This window comes from Rhinopithecus bieti, unplaced genomic scaffold, assembly GCF_001698545.2.
Source record: "Rhinopithecus bieti isolate Rb0 unplaced genomic scaffold, ASM169854v2 scaffold_10354, whole genome shotgun sequence".
Lineage (NCBI taxonomy): Eukaryota > Metazoa > Chordata > Mammalia > Primates > Cercopithecidae > Rhinopithecus > Rhinopithecus bieti.
Window position 1 is genome coordinate 710,013 of NW_016806491.1, and position 17,399 is coordinate 727,411.

The window sequence follows — 17,399 nt, forward strand, 5'->3', positions numbered from 1 at the left end:
AAAAAAAAAAAAAAAAAAAAAAAAAAGAAACTAGGGGAATTAAGCTCTTATTTCTCTGAGGTCCCTTCCACCCTTAACTTTGTGTTGTTTACCAGTATTGTTAGTAGGAAGAGTTTCAAACCACGAGGTATTTGACTTAAAGGAAAGTTAAACAGGGTCATTTAATTTAAGAAAATATGAAACTTTAATGATAGATGCAGTGGCTTGTACCTGTGGTCCAGCTACTTGGGAGGTTGAGATAGGAGGATTGCTTAAGTCCAGGAGTTTGAGGCTGCAGTGAGCTGTGATAGTGCCACTGACTGCATTCTAGCCTGGGCAACAGAGCCAGACCATGTCTCTGAGAAAGCTTTGATGACAAAGTTATAAAACCATAGTGATGACAGAAATAGACATCTAAGATATCTGATCAAAGGAAGTATTCAAGATTTTTTTTTTATTATTTGTTTGTTTTGTTTTTTTTTTTTGAGACGGAGTCTTGCTCTGTCTCCCAGGCTGGAGTGCAGTGGCCGGATCTCAGCTCACTGCAAGCTCCGCCTCCCGGGTTTACACCATTCTCTCGCCTCAGCCTCCCGAGTAGCTGGGACTACAGGCGCCCGCCACATCGCCCGGCTAAGTTTTTGTATTTTTTTAGTAGAGACGGGGTTTCACCGTGTTAGCCAGGATGGTCTCGATCTCCTGACCTCGTGATCCGCCCGTCTCGGCCTCCCAAAGTGCTGGGATTACAGGCTTGAGCCACCGCGCCCGGCCGATTTTTTTTTTTTAAATAAGGAATGAGAGAATAAACATTTCCTAGAACAGTGTAATATTAACTTGATTGACACAAGCATTAATTAGGAAAATGGGCATTTTCACAACACCAGATGTAAAATTTTCTACCTCCATCTTCATTTGATGTTGATCAAAATATGCCACTGGCCATTTGATTTAGAAAAAAATAATGCATGATGCTTTTGTGCTAAATAATTCCTTTATGTGCACTAAAGATCATGGAGTGAATGGGAAGAAATCAAACAATAGAGAACAATACTTTGCTAGTCAAGTTGTGGCTGAACTAAGTCATGGCTTTCCACTATGAGAGGATTGTAACTTTTACAAACACAGTTCTACAGTAGCAGCTTTCATTTTCAGCAGGCATCACTTGTCTGTTGGAACACATTAACTCTAACTGTCCTTTTCAGTTTTGTAACCTTTTTATCTTACTAAGCGTTGGAATGTGGGTTCCCTCCTTAATGTACCTGCTGTTCACAGTATGTCCTGGGTAGTCTGGGTAGTCTACTATATGGTGGATGATTTTAAAACTTAAAGTGCTCCACTGAACCGTCCTGCCAGCCACCTTCAACTTAATGCTACCGTTTTTGTGTCTTGCCTCCCTTCCTTGGGTTTTCACAACTTCTGGAGAGTGTCAGTCTCCTCCTGCTGCTTCACAGAAGTTGTGTCAGATGTGAGCCAGAGGACTGTGGGGCAGCAGCAGCCACAGCAGCAGGCACACTCTGATTATAGAGAAATTGTTTTTAAGTTTAAAAAAATTGCCTTGTTTTCTTAATGAAAACAGATAGGTGTATTCATTCGTTTTCTGCCATGTACGTAATTTTTTTTTTTAAAGCTAATGGTGACCACTGTGTAATTTAGCCCATGGATTAGTGTGATATCAGGAAGTGAATTCATTGATTGGAATGTTGTGTTCTAGTAGGGATTACCTTTATATCCTGCATTGGGATGAACTTTCAGTACATATAGATACTTTGCATTTGGAAAAGAAAGAGTGTAAAAGCTATTAAACCCTGCTGTTCTAGTATTATGGGATGAAACTCATGGTGTTTACTGGTTCAGCCTCTTCCCCATCAGGATTCAATGTGCTCACAGTAAAGCAATGAAAATATTCAACTGAAACTTCCCAGGCAAGGAATTTAACTCCAATATTTCTGATTTTGTTTTGTTCTGTTTTAAACTAGATGAATTTGTGATCCCTCTGGACCCCCGATGGAATATGCAGGCTCTGGACATGATTAGAAATTTGATGGACTTTGACCCACAAACGGACCAGCCTGACCAGCTCTTTGCCCTTTTAGAATCAGCTGCAAACAAGTAAGTGAAACCTGCTGCTCTGGGCATTGTTTGCCTCACTGGCTTCTCAGATTATACCTTTCCTAAGAATCTGTCAAACAGCTTATGTGTGTTGAATTTTGTGAACCTGAGAAATTGTGGGGTGTTGGACATGATTGCCTTTATCGTGTGATAATCATATTTCTACTGTTTTCTGTTTTTGTTTTGCTTTTGAGACAGGGTCTAGCTCTGTCACTGAGGCTGGAGTGTAGTGGCATAATCTTGGATCACTGCAACTTCTGCCTCCTGGGCTTAAGCCATCCTCCCACCTCAGCCTCCCAAGTAGCTGGGACTACAGGTACACACCACCACCACACCTGGCTAATTTTTGTACTTTTTTGTAGAGACGAGGTTTTGCCATGTTGCTCAGACTGGTCTTCTGAGCTCAAGTGATCCACCTGCCTCATTCTCCCAAATTGCCGGGATTATAGGTGTGAGCCACTGTGCCCAGCCTGGTTTTTGTTTAATTCCTAGCAGCTCCTCCCATTTTCACCTACTTGTTTTTACTTATCTCTTCCTCAGCCATCTCTCTGTCCACATCATTTCCTGTCCTCAAATGTTGGAGACATAATAACACCTCCATACTTACGTACACACTCACGTATGAATTTACGTAATTTTCAAAGTGAATCCACAAGTATAGTGTGTACCTCAGAGGTTGCCTTGAAAGCTACCAGCCCCTACTCCACTACTCCCCCAACTCCTCCACTTCTACCATGGCCACTTTGAAGAGTTCACAGTGCAGTTTGTCAGATCGTGGCAGACCGAGGCCTGACAGTCTGCCTAGACCCAGCTTTCTCCATCCATCGATTTTCTTTCCCTTCACCTTAGTAGTTGCCACTTTCATCTCCATCTCTTTAGTCCAGGATTTGCAGATGCAGGAGAGGAACGGCAGGATGAAGGACCCTGATGTTCCAAGTGTTCCAGCAAATAGAGGATATGATTGAAAATGTTATTAACCGATAACTATTTGTTATGTGTTTTGAATCTCATTCCAGGACAATCATATATCTTGATCGGGAAAAACGGGTTTTTACTGAAGCAAATTTGGTTTCTGTTGGTAGCAAAAAGCTAAGAGATAGTGTTTTGAGAATGTCCTTTGAATTCCATCAAGGTAAGAACATTTACCTTTTGTGTTCTCTAATTAAGTATCTGATTGCATAATGTTGCTGAAGTTGAGGCATATTCAGCAGCTGCTGCTGTTTACTGGTTTCTTTTAATCTGCTGGCCTGATTTTAAACATGTCCCCTTACTCAATAGTAATGGCTAACATTTACTCAGCACTTACTTTGTGCCAGGTGCTTAGCTAAATGCTTTTTGTGTGTCCTTGATCTCATTTACTTTTTATAGCCACCTGTGATATACGTCCCCATGTTATTAGTGAGGACAGGGAGACACGGAGATGCTCAAGATCACATCTTTAGCAAGTAACAGAGCCACTTGAAAACTAGGTCTGTCGGCTGAAAAAGTGCATATTCATAAGCATTTATTGTAGAAGGGAGTATATCTCCCATCTTTATTTTTTGTTAATTGAAAAGATAGTTGTGCTTGTTGGAAAAAATTCAAACTATTAAAGTATAAAATTGAAAAGTTCATCTTTACATCAGCTACTGTTAGTAATAGTTTCATTTATATTTCTCATATCTATTGGTGTTAACTATCCATCTAAACATATGTACTTAGTTTTCATTTTATACTTAAATACTTGTAAAAAATATACATTTTTTTCTTTACAATCTGCATTTTTCAGTGAGACATTGTTTACATCTGTAGGTATACATGCCTCATTTGCCAAGTTTAATAATACAGATTGAACATCCCTAATATGAAAATTTGAAATCTGAAATGCTCCAAAATTGGGAACTTTTTGAGCACTGACATCATGCCACAAATGGAACATTTTATACCTGACCTCATATGATGAGCCATGGTCAAAATGCAGTCCAAACTTTGTTTCATGCATAAAATTATTAAAAATATTGTAAAATAGAAAGTTTGGACTATGTATATCCCCAAGATACCTCATTATGTATATGCAAAGATTCCAAAATCAAAAAAAAAAATTCAAAATCTGAAAGACTTCTGATTTTCTAAGCATTTCAGGTAAGAGACACAAAACCTGTAGTAGGTGAAGAATTTGCTTTTGCTCTTTCAAAATTGACCTTTGTACTGGGAATAACATTTAAGTTGTAGATTATAATTTATTTGGAAAATGTCCAGAGATTATTTTAAATCTGATGAAATGTTCTCATTTATGTTGACTCTCAGATCCAGAGAGCTATCACACTCTGCCCCATGAAATTGTGGTCAATCTTGCTGCTTTTTTTGAACTTTGTGATGCACTAGTTCTGCTCTGGGTACAGTCCTCCCAGGGAGTGGTGTCTGATGCCATTGTATATGAGGTAAGGAACTGCACCTTGTTTTATTTTAAACAACAAAATTTATGTTTCTTGGTATAAAGATTCTTAGGGCTAAGACTAAGTTCAGTGTTGATATATGCCCAATGTTATTCAAGAAATTTATTCTTAACAGTTTTAAATATACCTATACACATATTTAAAATCTATTGGGGTATAATTTATATATTATAAACTGCATATATTTAAAGTGTGTAAGTTTTGACATGTATACACCTGTGAAACCATTATCACAGTCAAGATGATGAACATATCCATCACCCCAAAAAGTTTCCTCATTCCCTTTTTATATTTTCTTCTTTCCTGCTCCTACCCACAACCAGGTAGCCGTTGATCTACTCTCTGTTACTGTGGATCAGTTGTATTTTCTATAGGTGGAATTATGCAGTATATATACGTTTTTGTTTATCTTCCTTCATGCAGCATTGTGATTTGGAGATGCATCCATGTGGTTTCATGTATCAGTCGTTCATTCCTCTTTATTGCTGAGTAGTATTCCATTGCATGGATCTACTACAGTTTTTTATTTGTTCACCTGTGTTAGATTGTAACAGTTATTTTTTAATCCACTTAAGTCCTCTTAGACATTATTGTTACATGTGGGTTACGTGGAGTTTTTAATCCAGATTATTGTAGTAAGTCTAGTAAAGTAGAGCAGCCAGTCTTAAACTTTTTGATCTCTGCCTCTGTACTCTTAAAGGTTCTCAAAACCCCAAAGATGTTACATCTGTCAGTTTTACGTATTAAGAACTAAATCTGAAAATATTAAAAAACCCATAAATTTGCTTAAAAATACAGTAGCAAAGAATTTCATGTTAATATGAATAACTTATTTTCAATAAAAAATAGCAATTTCTAAAATAAAAATTGAGAAATGGAACTGTTTTACATTCCTGCAAATCTCTGTATGTCTGGCTTGTGAGAAGATGGATTCTTGTAGTATGTTGTTTGGGATAAAGTTTATGAAGAAAAACTGGCCTCCTATAGTTAGGAGATTGGAAAGGGGAGGAGTATTTTAGTAACCATTTCATATAATTTCAAATATTTTTATTTGATGGCACACCAAAAACGACAAATAGTTTTGTAAGGGTTATTAGCAATGGAGAATCTGAGCAAATAATCAGTGAACTTCTCGTGTTAAAATTCACTGGCCACGGCCAGGTGTGGTGGTTCACACCTGTAACCCCAGCACTTTGGGAGGCTGAGGCAGGCAAATCATGAGGTCAGGAGATCGAGACCATCCTGGCTAACATGGTGAAACCCCGTCTCTACTAAAAATACAAAAAATTAGCCAGGCATGGTGGCGGGCACCTGTAGTCCCAGCTACTCAGGAGGCAGGAGAATTGCTTGAACCCAGGAGGCAGAGGTTGCAGTGAGTCGAGATCGTGCATTGCACTCCAGCCTGGGGGACAGAGCAATACTCTGTCTTAAAAAAAAAAAAAAAAAAAAAAAATTTGTGCCATATTGCCTTTGCACCTTGGATGGACTTTGACCCTGCCTTAGTTTTTATAGCGCGTGTGCGTTGGTAACTGTGGAAAATATTTGTTCACTGAGTTGGGCTACATTTCATCCTGTTTGTGTTTGTTTTGTGTTTTTTTTTTTTTTTGTTGAGACGGAGTTTACTCTCGTCCACCCAGTGCTGCGAGTGCAGTGGCCCGGGATCTGCAGCTCACTGCAAGCTCCGCCTCCGAGGTTTTATGCCATTCTCCTGCCTCAGCCTCCCGAGTGACCTGGGACTACAGGCGCGCTGCCACCGCCGCCTCGCCCGGCTAAGTGTTTTTGGTATTTTTTTAGTAGAGGATGGTGGTTTCATTCGTGTAGCCCTAGGATGATCTCGATCCTCCTGACCTCGTGATCCCCACCCGTCTCGGCCTCCCCAAAGTGCTGGGATGTACAGGCCTTGACCACTGGCGCCCGGCCAACCATTGTTCCATTCTCAATATAAATATAATAGAAGAATAATGCATGCTGTGTGAAAATCACAAATCTCATTTTCAGGACAAAATCGTACCAGGAAGCTCGTCAAACTCTGGCTTTTCCAGATTGTTTTTTTTTTTTTTTTTTTGGGAGGGACATGAATCTTGCTCCTGTCCGCCATGCGGCGATATGCAATGGCATGATCTCAGCTCATTGCCCACCTCTGCCTCCTAGGTTCAAGCGATTCTTCTGCCTCAGCCTCCTGAGTAGCTGGGACTACAGACCCACACCACCACATCTGGGTAATTTTTGTATTTTTAGTGAAGACGGGATTTCACCATGTTGATCAGGCTGGTCTTGAACTCCTGACCTCAGGTGATCCACCCGCGTCAGCCTCCGTAAATGCTTGGATTATAGGCGTGATCCATCGTTCCCGGCCAGTTTTCCAGAATGCTAAGTTTTGCTTAAAAGCTCAGATTTTATCATGGCAACATATATTCTCAATCTTTTTTTGAGACGGAGTTTCACTCTTGCCCAGGCTGGAGTGCAGTGGTGCGATCTTGGCTCACTGCAACCTCCACCTGCTGGTTTCAAGTGAGTCGCCTGCTTCAGCCTCCTGAGTAGCTGGGATTACAGGCTCGTGCCACCACGCTCAGCTAATTTTTTGTGTTTTTAGTGGAGATAGGGTTTCACCATGTTGACCAGGCTGGTCTGGATCTCCTTACCTCAGATGATCCGCCTGCCTCAGCCTCCTAAAATGCTAGCATTACAGGCGTTAACCACCGCACCTGGCCTCTCAATTGTTTTTCTTGAAGTAACAGGTTCACATCATTGATTTTCAATGCAGTGTCTGTCAGATAGTCATAATATGCCTGTCAGTCCTTTTTTTGTACCATTACTGTAAATGTCATCATAGTGAAAATGACAAATAACATGATGTTATGAAAATAGTTCTGACTTCATGGAACCACTGTAGGAAATCACCAATCTAGAAACAATGTTACTGTAAAACTACATTATTCAAAGAGCCATGTTGGAGACTCATATTACCTGATTTGCATTGCAACCCTGTATTAAACAAAACCGTATGGTATTGTCTAAGGATAGACATTTAGACCAATAAAATAAAAGAGGGGATTCACAGATAGACCCCACCCCCCTTCTGCACATATGGTCAGTTTTTTTTGTTTTTTGTTTTTGTTAAATATGCAAAGGTAATTTAATGGCAAAAAATGGTCTATTCAGTAAAGGGTGACGGAAGAATTAGATGTCCATATAAAGTAAAATGAGCCTGGTTGGGCACGGCGGCTCATGTCTGTAATCCCAAGTACTTTGGGAGGCCAAGGTGGGTGGATCACCTGAGGTCAGAAGTTCAAGACCAGGCTGGCTAACATGGTGAAACCCCGTCTCTACTAAAAATACAAAAAAAAGTAGCTGGGTATGGTGGCAGGCACCTGTAATCCCAGCTACTTGGGTGACTGAGGCAGGAGAATGACTTGAAGCTGGGAGGCAGAGGTTGCAGTGAGCTGAGATTGTGCCACTGTGCTCCAGCCTGGGCAATGGAGCAAGACGCTGTCTTAAAAAAAAAAAAAAAGCCTTTACCCCTACCTCACATTATATGTAGTTACCTCAACATGGATGAAACCTTTAAAAATAGAACTGACACTATGAACTGGCTAAAAGAAAACATAGAAGAAGATCTTTACAATCTAATTATAGGCAAAGATTTTTTAGGATTCTTTCTAAATGAAAAAAAAATTGATAAATTGATTTCATCAAAATTTAAAACTTCTATTCTTCATAGATACCTTTATGACTGTACTGTGAGGAAATGAATATACTGGGAAAAACTGCTAACAAAACACATAAATTCCATAAACTAGCTATAATACAACCCAGTTTTTAAAATGAGCAAGACATCTGAATAGAGTATCTTCTCAGAAGTTATATGAATGACCAGTAAGAAGTTTAAAAATTGCAATGTCATCAAAGAAATGTAACTTGAAACCACAGTGAGGTGTACCATCCACCAGAATATAATTAAAATTAAAACTAAAGTTAAAATCATTAACAGCAAGTATTGGCAAAGAAATGGAACAACTGAAACTCTTCTTCACTTCTGGTCGGAGTACAAAATGGTACAGCTGCTTTGGAATACAGTTAGTAGTTTCTTATAAAATGACCTATACTTTGACCCAACAATTCCATTTTGTCTAATGACTTATGCTATAACTAAGCATAAATACTAAGAGAAAAGATTGTAGCCTCCTCTGTCTGCCTTAATGTTCCTACCTATATTCCAGTCCAGTCTTAGACTTTTCATTTATGCAAGTTGAGCATTAATTAGCAATTATAGTCTATGTTGTGTGTCTTTTCCCAGGAGATGCTGGTGAGCAGTCTTGGTTCACTTTGTTTTTATATTTTCTTCTTTTTTTAGTCTTTCCTCATGCCATCTTATCTAAGAGATTTTGTTTTTAGATCTTAGGTTCTCTGCGGTGGCGGGACCGGTTTTGGACTGTAGCCGACACAGTAAAAGTAGATGCCCCAGGTCTGGCCCTTCTTGCACTCCATTGGCACTGGGTTTTAAAACATCTGGTCCACCAGATCCCCCAACTTCTGATGAATTATGAAGACAAGTAAGATTCCTATTTAGAGTAATAATGTCAATGATTACAGACAGATGATGTTAAGGATAAGATTTGGAACCAAAACTGCTTCTTTTTCCTTTATTTTGGTTTACTTGGCATATTGGTAAATGTACAATTAAAAAAAAAAAAAGGAAAGTATTAGTAGCTTCTCTTACTGTGTAGCGTTTCCCCCTTTCTTTATTTCCCTTCTGCCCTTGTTCTCCTTTAGATACTACAAAGAAGTTCAGACTGTCTCAGAACATATTCAGAATTGTCTGGGGAGCCAGACTGGTGGCTTCGCTGGTGTAAAGAAGTTGCAGAAGTTCCTGGGACGACCGTTTCCTTTTAAGGTACACCTGGAAGCATTTAGTAAATAAAAAGAAATTGACTGCTTCTTCTGAAGTCCTTCTGGAACTTGGGAACTGACCCTGTATAAGATTAATCCTTGTCTTCAAAGCATAACTCTTACAGTTTTCCCTTGGCATCTCGGGGTGATTGGTTCCAGGATTCTCCTTGGATACAGACATCCAGGAAAGCCCAAGACTCTTATATAAAATGGCGTTGCGTGTATATATAACTTATGTACACTTTATATTATCTCTGAATTACAGTACCTCATACAATGTAAATGCTGTGTAAATAGTGATTATACTGGATTGCTTAGGTAATAATGACAAGATAAAAAAGGCCTTATGTGTTCAGTACAGACGCAACCATCCATTTTTCCCCCTGAATGTTTTTCTTTTTTTTGAGACGTAGTCTCGCTCTGCTGCCCAGGCTGTAGTGCAGTGGTGCAATCTCGGCTCACTCCATGCTCCGCCTCCTGGGTTCACGCCACTCTCCTGCCTCAGCCTTCTGAGTAGCTGGGACCACAGGCGCCCGCCACCACGACTGGCTAATTTTTTGTATTTTTTTTTTAGTAGAGATGGGATTTCACTGTGTTAGTCAAGATGGTAGTCAGGATGGTCTCTATCTCCTGACCTCGTGATCCGCGCGCCTTGGCCTCCCAGAGTGCTGGAATTATAGACGTGAACCACCGCACCCTGCCTCCCCCTGAATATTTTCGACCGACGATTGGTTGAATTGATGCGGAACCTGCAGATAACAAGAGGGCAGACTCTATCCCATGAATCCTGTTTAGTAATTTGCTACATATTATCATCTTACTTATTCCTGAGACCCTTAAGTCTGGGTAGACAGTTAACTTTATTACTACTGTAAAATCTCTTGACACCAACAGGAATAAACAAGTCCTTTGTTTTCTGGAAACATTAAGAATATATCATAAGTTTATTCTGAGACCTGTATAGGCTACTAAAGAAAACCACATTTGTGTTCTATAGTATGCTCTTGTGGGTTTTGTTGTTTCAGGACAAGCTAGTGGTGGAGTGTTTTTCACAACTGAAGGTCCTTAACAAAGTCCTTGCCATCAGGGAGCAGATGCCTGCCCTTGGGGAGAGTGGATGGCAGGAAGACCTTAATCGTCTCCAAGTGGTTGCTTCTCAATGGACATTAAAGAAAAGTCTCCTGCAAGCCTGGGGATTGATCCTCAGAGCTAATATTTTGGAAGATGTCAACCTAGGTAAAATATTCTAGCACTTGGCTAGCTGACAGATGCTCTGAAAATATCCTCTTGCTGGTAGCTAATAAGTTTTCCCTTAGATTTTTCTTTTCTGGGTAATGTGAGGGGTAAAGTATATATACCTTTAAAGAAGTGTCAGGCATAGGGCTAAACTTCACATATATTTTTAATTCCATCAGTAGAATCATGTGGGTATTAATACCATTTCAGAGATGAGAATCTCAAAGCTCAGGTTAAGGAACTTAACTCTGGTTAGCTGAAGTTAAGCTTGCAGTCACCTAGCAGGTTGTTGAGAATCTAGAGGCTGTACTCTTGACCACTGTGCTCTAATACAGCATTTGTCTCTTTGTCCAGATGAGTTGAAGAATTTTGTGCATGCTCACTGTTTAGAACTGAAAGCCAAAGGACTCTCACTTGGTTTTCTGGAGAAAAAGCATGGTGAAGCTTCCTCCCTGTCCCATCCAGACTTGACCTCTGTAATCCACCTCGCCAGGAGTGTTCAATTGTGGCCTGCAATGGAGTACCTGGCTATGCTTTGGCAGTACAAAGTGACAGCTGATTTTATGGCACAAACTTGTCTCAGAAGGTAAACCATGCTTTCAGTTGTTTTCCTTGCGGGAACTTTTTTTCTTGATTATTCTGTGTATCCTATACCCATAAACAAACCACAGACTTGATGGGGATGGTTGCTGAAGCAGAGGGAAGTGACTTGCCATTTTGGAAAGCCAAAATTTATTGAAAGTTTTTTGCTAGTTTTGATTTTGCTTTAAAAGTCACTGGGAATTTTATCAGTAGAGTTGTTCATTTTTAGATAAATGTAAGTTTTATGTTACACTTTCCCTAATGTAGCAGCTTTCCAGTAGTTCATTCATAGTCCATACCCCACCCTCTCCCTCTTTATTTTTGGAACAGATGCAGCAAAAATCAACAACCCCAGATAAATGAGGAGATAAGTCATCTCATCTCATTTTGTCTTTATCACACACCAGTTGCACCTCAAGAGCTTCGAGATCTGTGGTCCTTGCTGCATCATCAGAAGGTAAAAATCACAACGAGACATAAGCCTCCTTTACACTACGAGTTGATTAGATTTTCTGTGACAAACTGGTTGCACAACATTTTATTTATTCTCAAAATTCCATGTTGGAAACCTCAGGTTTTTTTGAATTGCCTCTTAAAGGGAAGAATTTTAAATATTCTTTCGTAGTAATTATGAGGGTATATTACAACTCTTGTCACGGGAGTATTCATTTGGTTTCCATTTAACTGAGATGAAAATATTTGCTTCTTAAAATTTCCCAATTGCTCAAAAATACATTGTGAGAGTATTTTCTACTCTTCCTCTCTAATAAATTGAATGTGAATACTGGTACACTCTGGTTAATAGAATTTCATTAGTACAGCTTTAAATAAAACTGTAAACATGTCACATTCCTTGACCAAGATGACCGGGGAGGCAGAGAAACAGAAAAATGTGGATTATTACCTTTAAACTTATGATAGTTTTAGATGGGTCTTAGAAGAAAGAGGACCTAATAACTTGATTTATGGAGTCTTTCTTAAATATTCTCTCTCACCTAATTATTCCTTTATTTCTAGGTGTCTCCTGAAGAAATTACATCTTTGTGGTCCGAGTTATTTAATTCCATGTTTATGTCTTTCTGGAACAGTACTGTGACCACAAATCCAGAGTACTGGCTAATGTGGAACCCTTTGCCTGGTATGCAGCAGAGGGAGGCACCCAAGTCTGTTTTGGACTCCACATTGAAGGTTTGTTGGTCTAAATTATAAAAAATGTTTGATAGTGGCAAAAGAGTTTCTGAATGGATCTATCAATAAACATTTATTCCTAGCATAGAGTAGTAACTAAATAGGTGATTGCAACACTTTATTTTCTACAGGATGTTAAATAAGTGTACTGTCAGTAAAAGTATACCATGTTAAATAATTTGTGAAATTTTGAGATAAGTCAAAAAAGGTTTTATTGAAAAGTCTATATTTTTTCAAATGAAAACATTTTCTCTCTGTAAAACATTTAAACAGTACAGATATATGTATATATATAATTCATTAGAAATATCCACTCTGCTCTGTATCCTGTTTATGTATTTTTTTTATATTAAATACATATGTAAACAAAAATAAGTACACATATATGTAATAGAAATGTGTATGTCATTCCAGCTTATTTTTAAAAGTTACTCCACTGTATCAATGTGCTTGAATTTATTTAATCACTTATTGATAAAGTGTTAAGTTTCTTGCATTTTCTCCCTCTTCCTATAATAAGCATGCCACATTGACTATCCTAGTATATGTCTTTGTTCACTTGTTGGAGCATTTCTGTGCATAAGTTATTAGAATTAGAATTGAATCCTTTGTCAGAGTGTCTACACATTAAAAACACAATTACAGTTATTACTAGACTGGAGATGTGGTTTTTGCTTTTCACTTTTTTAAAGATGTGAAGAGCCAGTGAAGAGGGAAGTCCTGAAGTCCTAGATGACCACAGTGAGGTTAAGTTTCCTTTAACATAGAGATGAGGACCTGTTCTTCATCTGCTTGCCACACTAGGTGTTACAAACATTTCCAGTTGTTTCTGTCATATAGTTAAAAAGAACTCATTTGCACTTCTTTGATAAATGTGAAGATTTAACATATTTTCACATTTATTGATCCCCTTTAGTTCTTCTCTGAATTTTCCAGTCATACTCGTTCTTTTTTAAAAAAAAAAAAATTGTGTTCGTCGGCCGCTGTAGCTCACACCTGTAATCCCAGCACTTTGGGAGGCTGAGGCGGGTGGATCATTTGAGGTCAGGAGTTCAAGACCAGCCTGGCCAACATGGTGAAACCCTGTCTCTACTGAAAACAAAAATTAGCTGGGTGGTAGTGGTGTGCACCTGAATCCCAGCTACTTGGGAGGCTGAGGCGGGAGAATTGCTTGGGCCTGGGAGGCGGAGGTGGCAGTGAGCCGAGATCACGCCATTGCACTCCAGTCTGGGTGACAGAGTGAGACTCTGTCTCAAAAAAAAAAAAAGGGTTGTTCAGCGTTAGTTTACTATTGAAGATCTTTTTATATATTATGGATATTAAGCCTTTGTCCAATATAGGTTGGAAGTATATTTCTAGTTTTCTGTCGTCTCTCAAGTTTGTTTTCTTATATGTCACAAGTTTTATAATTTTTTCCCTCCAAATATGCCAGTCCCTTCTACTTACTGACTTTAGTGTCATACTTTTAAAAAATGTCTTGCTTCATCGCCTCAAGAGTTCAAAACTATTTTCCATTATTTTCTCCTATATTTTTATTTTATGTTCAAATCTATTTCATCTGTATATGTTATTTTATGATCTAGGGATGCAAATTTTTTCTTTTATACAAACAGATCCAAAAGCGATGTAATAACACCATTTTGACTAATTCATCCTTTCCACTCTCATGTGAAATGCCTTATTGCCCCAAATGTTTTCGGATTTACTTGAACTCTATTCCATTCTTTTGCACTATCAAAATGGATTATAAAACACCTCTCAAAGCCTTTAGTGATAAACTTTGTATCCCTGAGGGTTGTATGGCATTATACAGAGTTGACTATCACACGCATTTGGCTGTCACCCTTTGACAACCCTTTGCTGTGGACAGCTATTACTGTGTCCCATTTAACAGTCTAAGGAGCACAGACAGTCTAAGGACATTTTGTCCCTGGCTCTTAAATTTGTCTCTTACTCCTTTACTTGCACCCTAAGTTGGCTCTCATCTGCCTGCAGTGTCTCTTTCCCTTCTGCAAGAATGTTCTCCCTGATTCCTAGGTTTGCAGGCTTTCCTCATGCATTGCTAAAGCATCCATTGCTCATTTCCTAAAGCATGGAGTCCACTTTCATTTAAGTTATAGTAACCCATTCTGTTCTTCTAGTCCAATCTCTGAGTGATGCTTACCTGTTCCAAGCAACCTGAACTGTCTCTTTCTTTCCTCTCAGGTTCCCTAATGCTGCTTCTGGAAATTGTCTTAGTTAATTTCTAAAAGTTACTGACTCTTTTCTTGTTCTTTAGGGCCCTGGCAATCTCAATAGACCCATATTCTCTAAGTGCTGCTTTGAAGTCTTAACCAGCAGCTGGAGAGCAAGTCCCTGGGATGTGAGTGGCCTCCCCATCCTGTCCTCCTCTCACGTGACCCTAGGAGAGTGGGTTGAGAGAACCCAGCAGCTCCAGGACATCAGTTCGATGCTTTGGACTAACATGGCTATCTCTTCAGTAGCAGAATTCAGGTATTCCCTCGTCCTGGAAAGCAGACTGTAAAGTTCCTATCTTTTCTCCAGAGCATGGAGCAAAGACCCAGTGAGAACTTCCTTCTGTAGTGGCTATTTCTGGTGTTTGAAGTGAGGGTATTTTCTGCCTGAATTAGCATGTTTTCAGGCGACCATGAACTGGCTGGTTCATCTGTCAGTTTTAGGCGTATTGTGATCAAGAGGGTGAACTTAGTCAACCAAATAAGACCATGTGAGAACAGAAATTCACCTCCACATATTGATGCTGCATTCTGTGGTTATCATTTCTTGAGAGAATTATAGTGTATGAAAAGGAATGCTTTTTGATACAGTACAAACCTTTCAGTGCTTTCTTATTGTCCCCACAGACGCACGGATTCCCAACTCCAGGGGCAGGTGCTGTTCCGGCACCTGGCAGGCCTAGTAGAGCTGCTACCAGAGTGCCGGCGGCAGGAGTACATGCAGAACTGTGAGCAGCTGCTGCTTGGGAGCAGCCAGGCCTTCCAGCATGTGGGCCAGACACTTGGGGACATGGCTGGTCAGGAGGCGCTGCCCAAGGAACTGATCTGCCAATTGCTCACCTCCCTGCACCACCTTTTTGGTGAAGGGGAGAGTAAGGGGAGCCTACCTGAGGCAGCCCAGCGTGGGAGCCTCTGGGTGAGCCTCGGCTTGCTCCAAATTCAGACATGGCTTCCCCAGGCACGCTTTGACCCTGCGGTGAAGAGGGAGTACAAGCTCAATTACGCCAAGGAAGAGGTATGGAAGGCAAGAGTTTGGAGCACGGGCTGCCTCACTGATGTGCTGGGTTTGCTTATTGTATTACTCCTTTTATTCCCTTTTGAGTGCTCATATCATCAGAAGCATGATATTGCATAAGCTGCCCTGTGACTTCCCAGGAGTCTGTTTGAGAGACTGTATTTTCCCCTTTGAGAGTTCCCCTGAGTATACTCAGGCTCTGGGAGGAGCCCTTCCTAAGGTTCTGAGGTCTCTGCCAATAGGTGCAGTGGGCAGAGGGCAGGTAGAAAACCTGAGCCATTGTCAGAAATAGTGGCATCTCTCACTATTTCTGGACTCTCTCTGCCTGAGCTCAGTTTTGGGTATTTGGGTTTTTGTTTTGGTTTGTTTGTTTGTTTGTTTTTGAAACGGAGCCTGGCTTTGTCGTCCAGGCAGGAGTTCAGTGGCATGATCTCGGCTCACTGCAACCTCCGCCTCCTGGGTTCAAGCAATTCTCTGCTTCAGCCTCCTGAGTAGCTGGGATTACAAGAACTTGCCACCACGCCTGACTGATTTTTGTATTTTTAGTAGGGATGGGGTTTCACCATCTTGGCTAGGCCGGTCTTAAACTCCTGACCTCAAGTGATCCACCCGCTTTGGCCTCCCAAAGTGGTGGGATTACAGGCGTGAGCCACCATGCCCAGCCTGGATTTGGATATTTCTTTAGATAGAATATAGTATCCCTATGTCCTAGGAATTTTGAACTTATTGGTGCTTGCTATCTAAAACTCAAGAATCAAGTAGAGGCTGGATGTGGTGGCCTCACCCTGTAATCCCAGCACTTTGAGGGGCTGAAGTGGGAGGAGCACTTGAGCCCAGGAGTTCGAGACTAACCTGAGCAACAACATAGTAAGATCCCTGTCTCTACAAAAAAAGCTGGGTGTGGTGGCATGTGCTTGTAGTACCAGCTACTCCCGAGGCTAAAGCAGGATGATCACTTGAGCCTGGGCGGTGGGGGGGTCAAGGGTTTGGTGAGCCATGATTGCGCCATTGCACTCCAGCTGGGCTACAGGCTGAGAACCTGTCTTAAAAAAGAATCAAGTTGATTTGGGTAATGTAGTATCTCTTGCTATTTGAAGTTTTGAACCAAGTTCAGGAACTAAATACATTAAGATAATGGTATGTTAGTACATATTTTGAAGAAGGAAAATTATATTAGTTCGAGTGAAGGCTAAGCTCTTATAGCAGAGAGACTAAAAAATTCAGTGGTGTAAATAAGGTTGTTTCTTTTCCCTCACAACTCTGATGTGAGTGGTCTAGATTAACGGAGCAGAGCCACCTCTCCTTGGGTCATTCAGGAACCCAGATTCCTTCCATCTTGTTCCTCTACATGTCCCCAGAACATTGTCCTCATGTGCATGGTCATAGCTGGGACACAGTGGACTAGTTTCTCTCTTTTCCATTAGTTACACCAACTGCAGTGTGAATGGAAGACCCGGAACCTGTTATCCCAGCTGCAGACTGGAAGAGACCTGGAAGATGAAGTCGTTGTCAGCTACTCTCATCCTCACGTCAGGTAACACAGCAAAGTGACTATTTGTTTCGGGGATTATTGACTGTCCTTTTGATGGAGTTGACCTTTGCAATGTAATTATAGTGTGAGTAGAAGTGATAATACACACCTCTAAACTACATTAGCAATTAGATCCCAAAGCCTTGTTTATAGTCAGGAAAAATATATGCCTTGTGAAAGGAGGGGAGGGGGGCTATTCAAGG

General features: G+C 40.3%; 1 protein-coding gene across 1 annotated transcript in view; it reads left to right on the top strand.

Moving 5' to 3' along the window:
- The window catches only part of MDN1 (midasin AAA ATPase 1), a 196,929-nt gene that overhangs the window by 128,158 nt on the left and 51,372 nt on the right, over positions 1-17,399 (top strand). Inside the window, 12 exon segments of the mRNA XM_017876823.1 lie at positions 1,953-2,085; positions 3,102-3,217; positions 4,372-4,505; positions 8,916-9,073; positions 9,294-9,414; positions 10,436-10,646; positions 11,001-11,232; positions 11,559-11,685; positions 12,246-12,416; positions 14,695-14,909; positions 15,278-15,665; positions 17,090-17,199. Of these exon segments, the coding sequence (XP_017732312.1) occupies positions 1,953-2,085; positions 3,102-3,217; positions 4,372-4,505; positions 8,916-9,073; positions 9,294-9,414; positions 10,436-10,646; positions 11,001-11,232; positions 11,559-11,685; positions 12,246-12,416; positions 14,695-14,909; positions 15,278-15,665; positions 17,090-17,199 (2,116 nt within the window).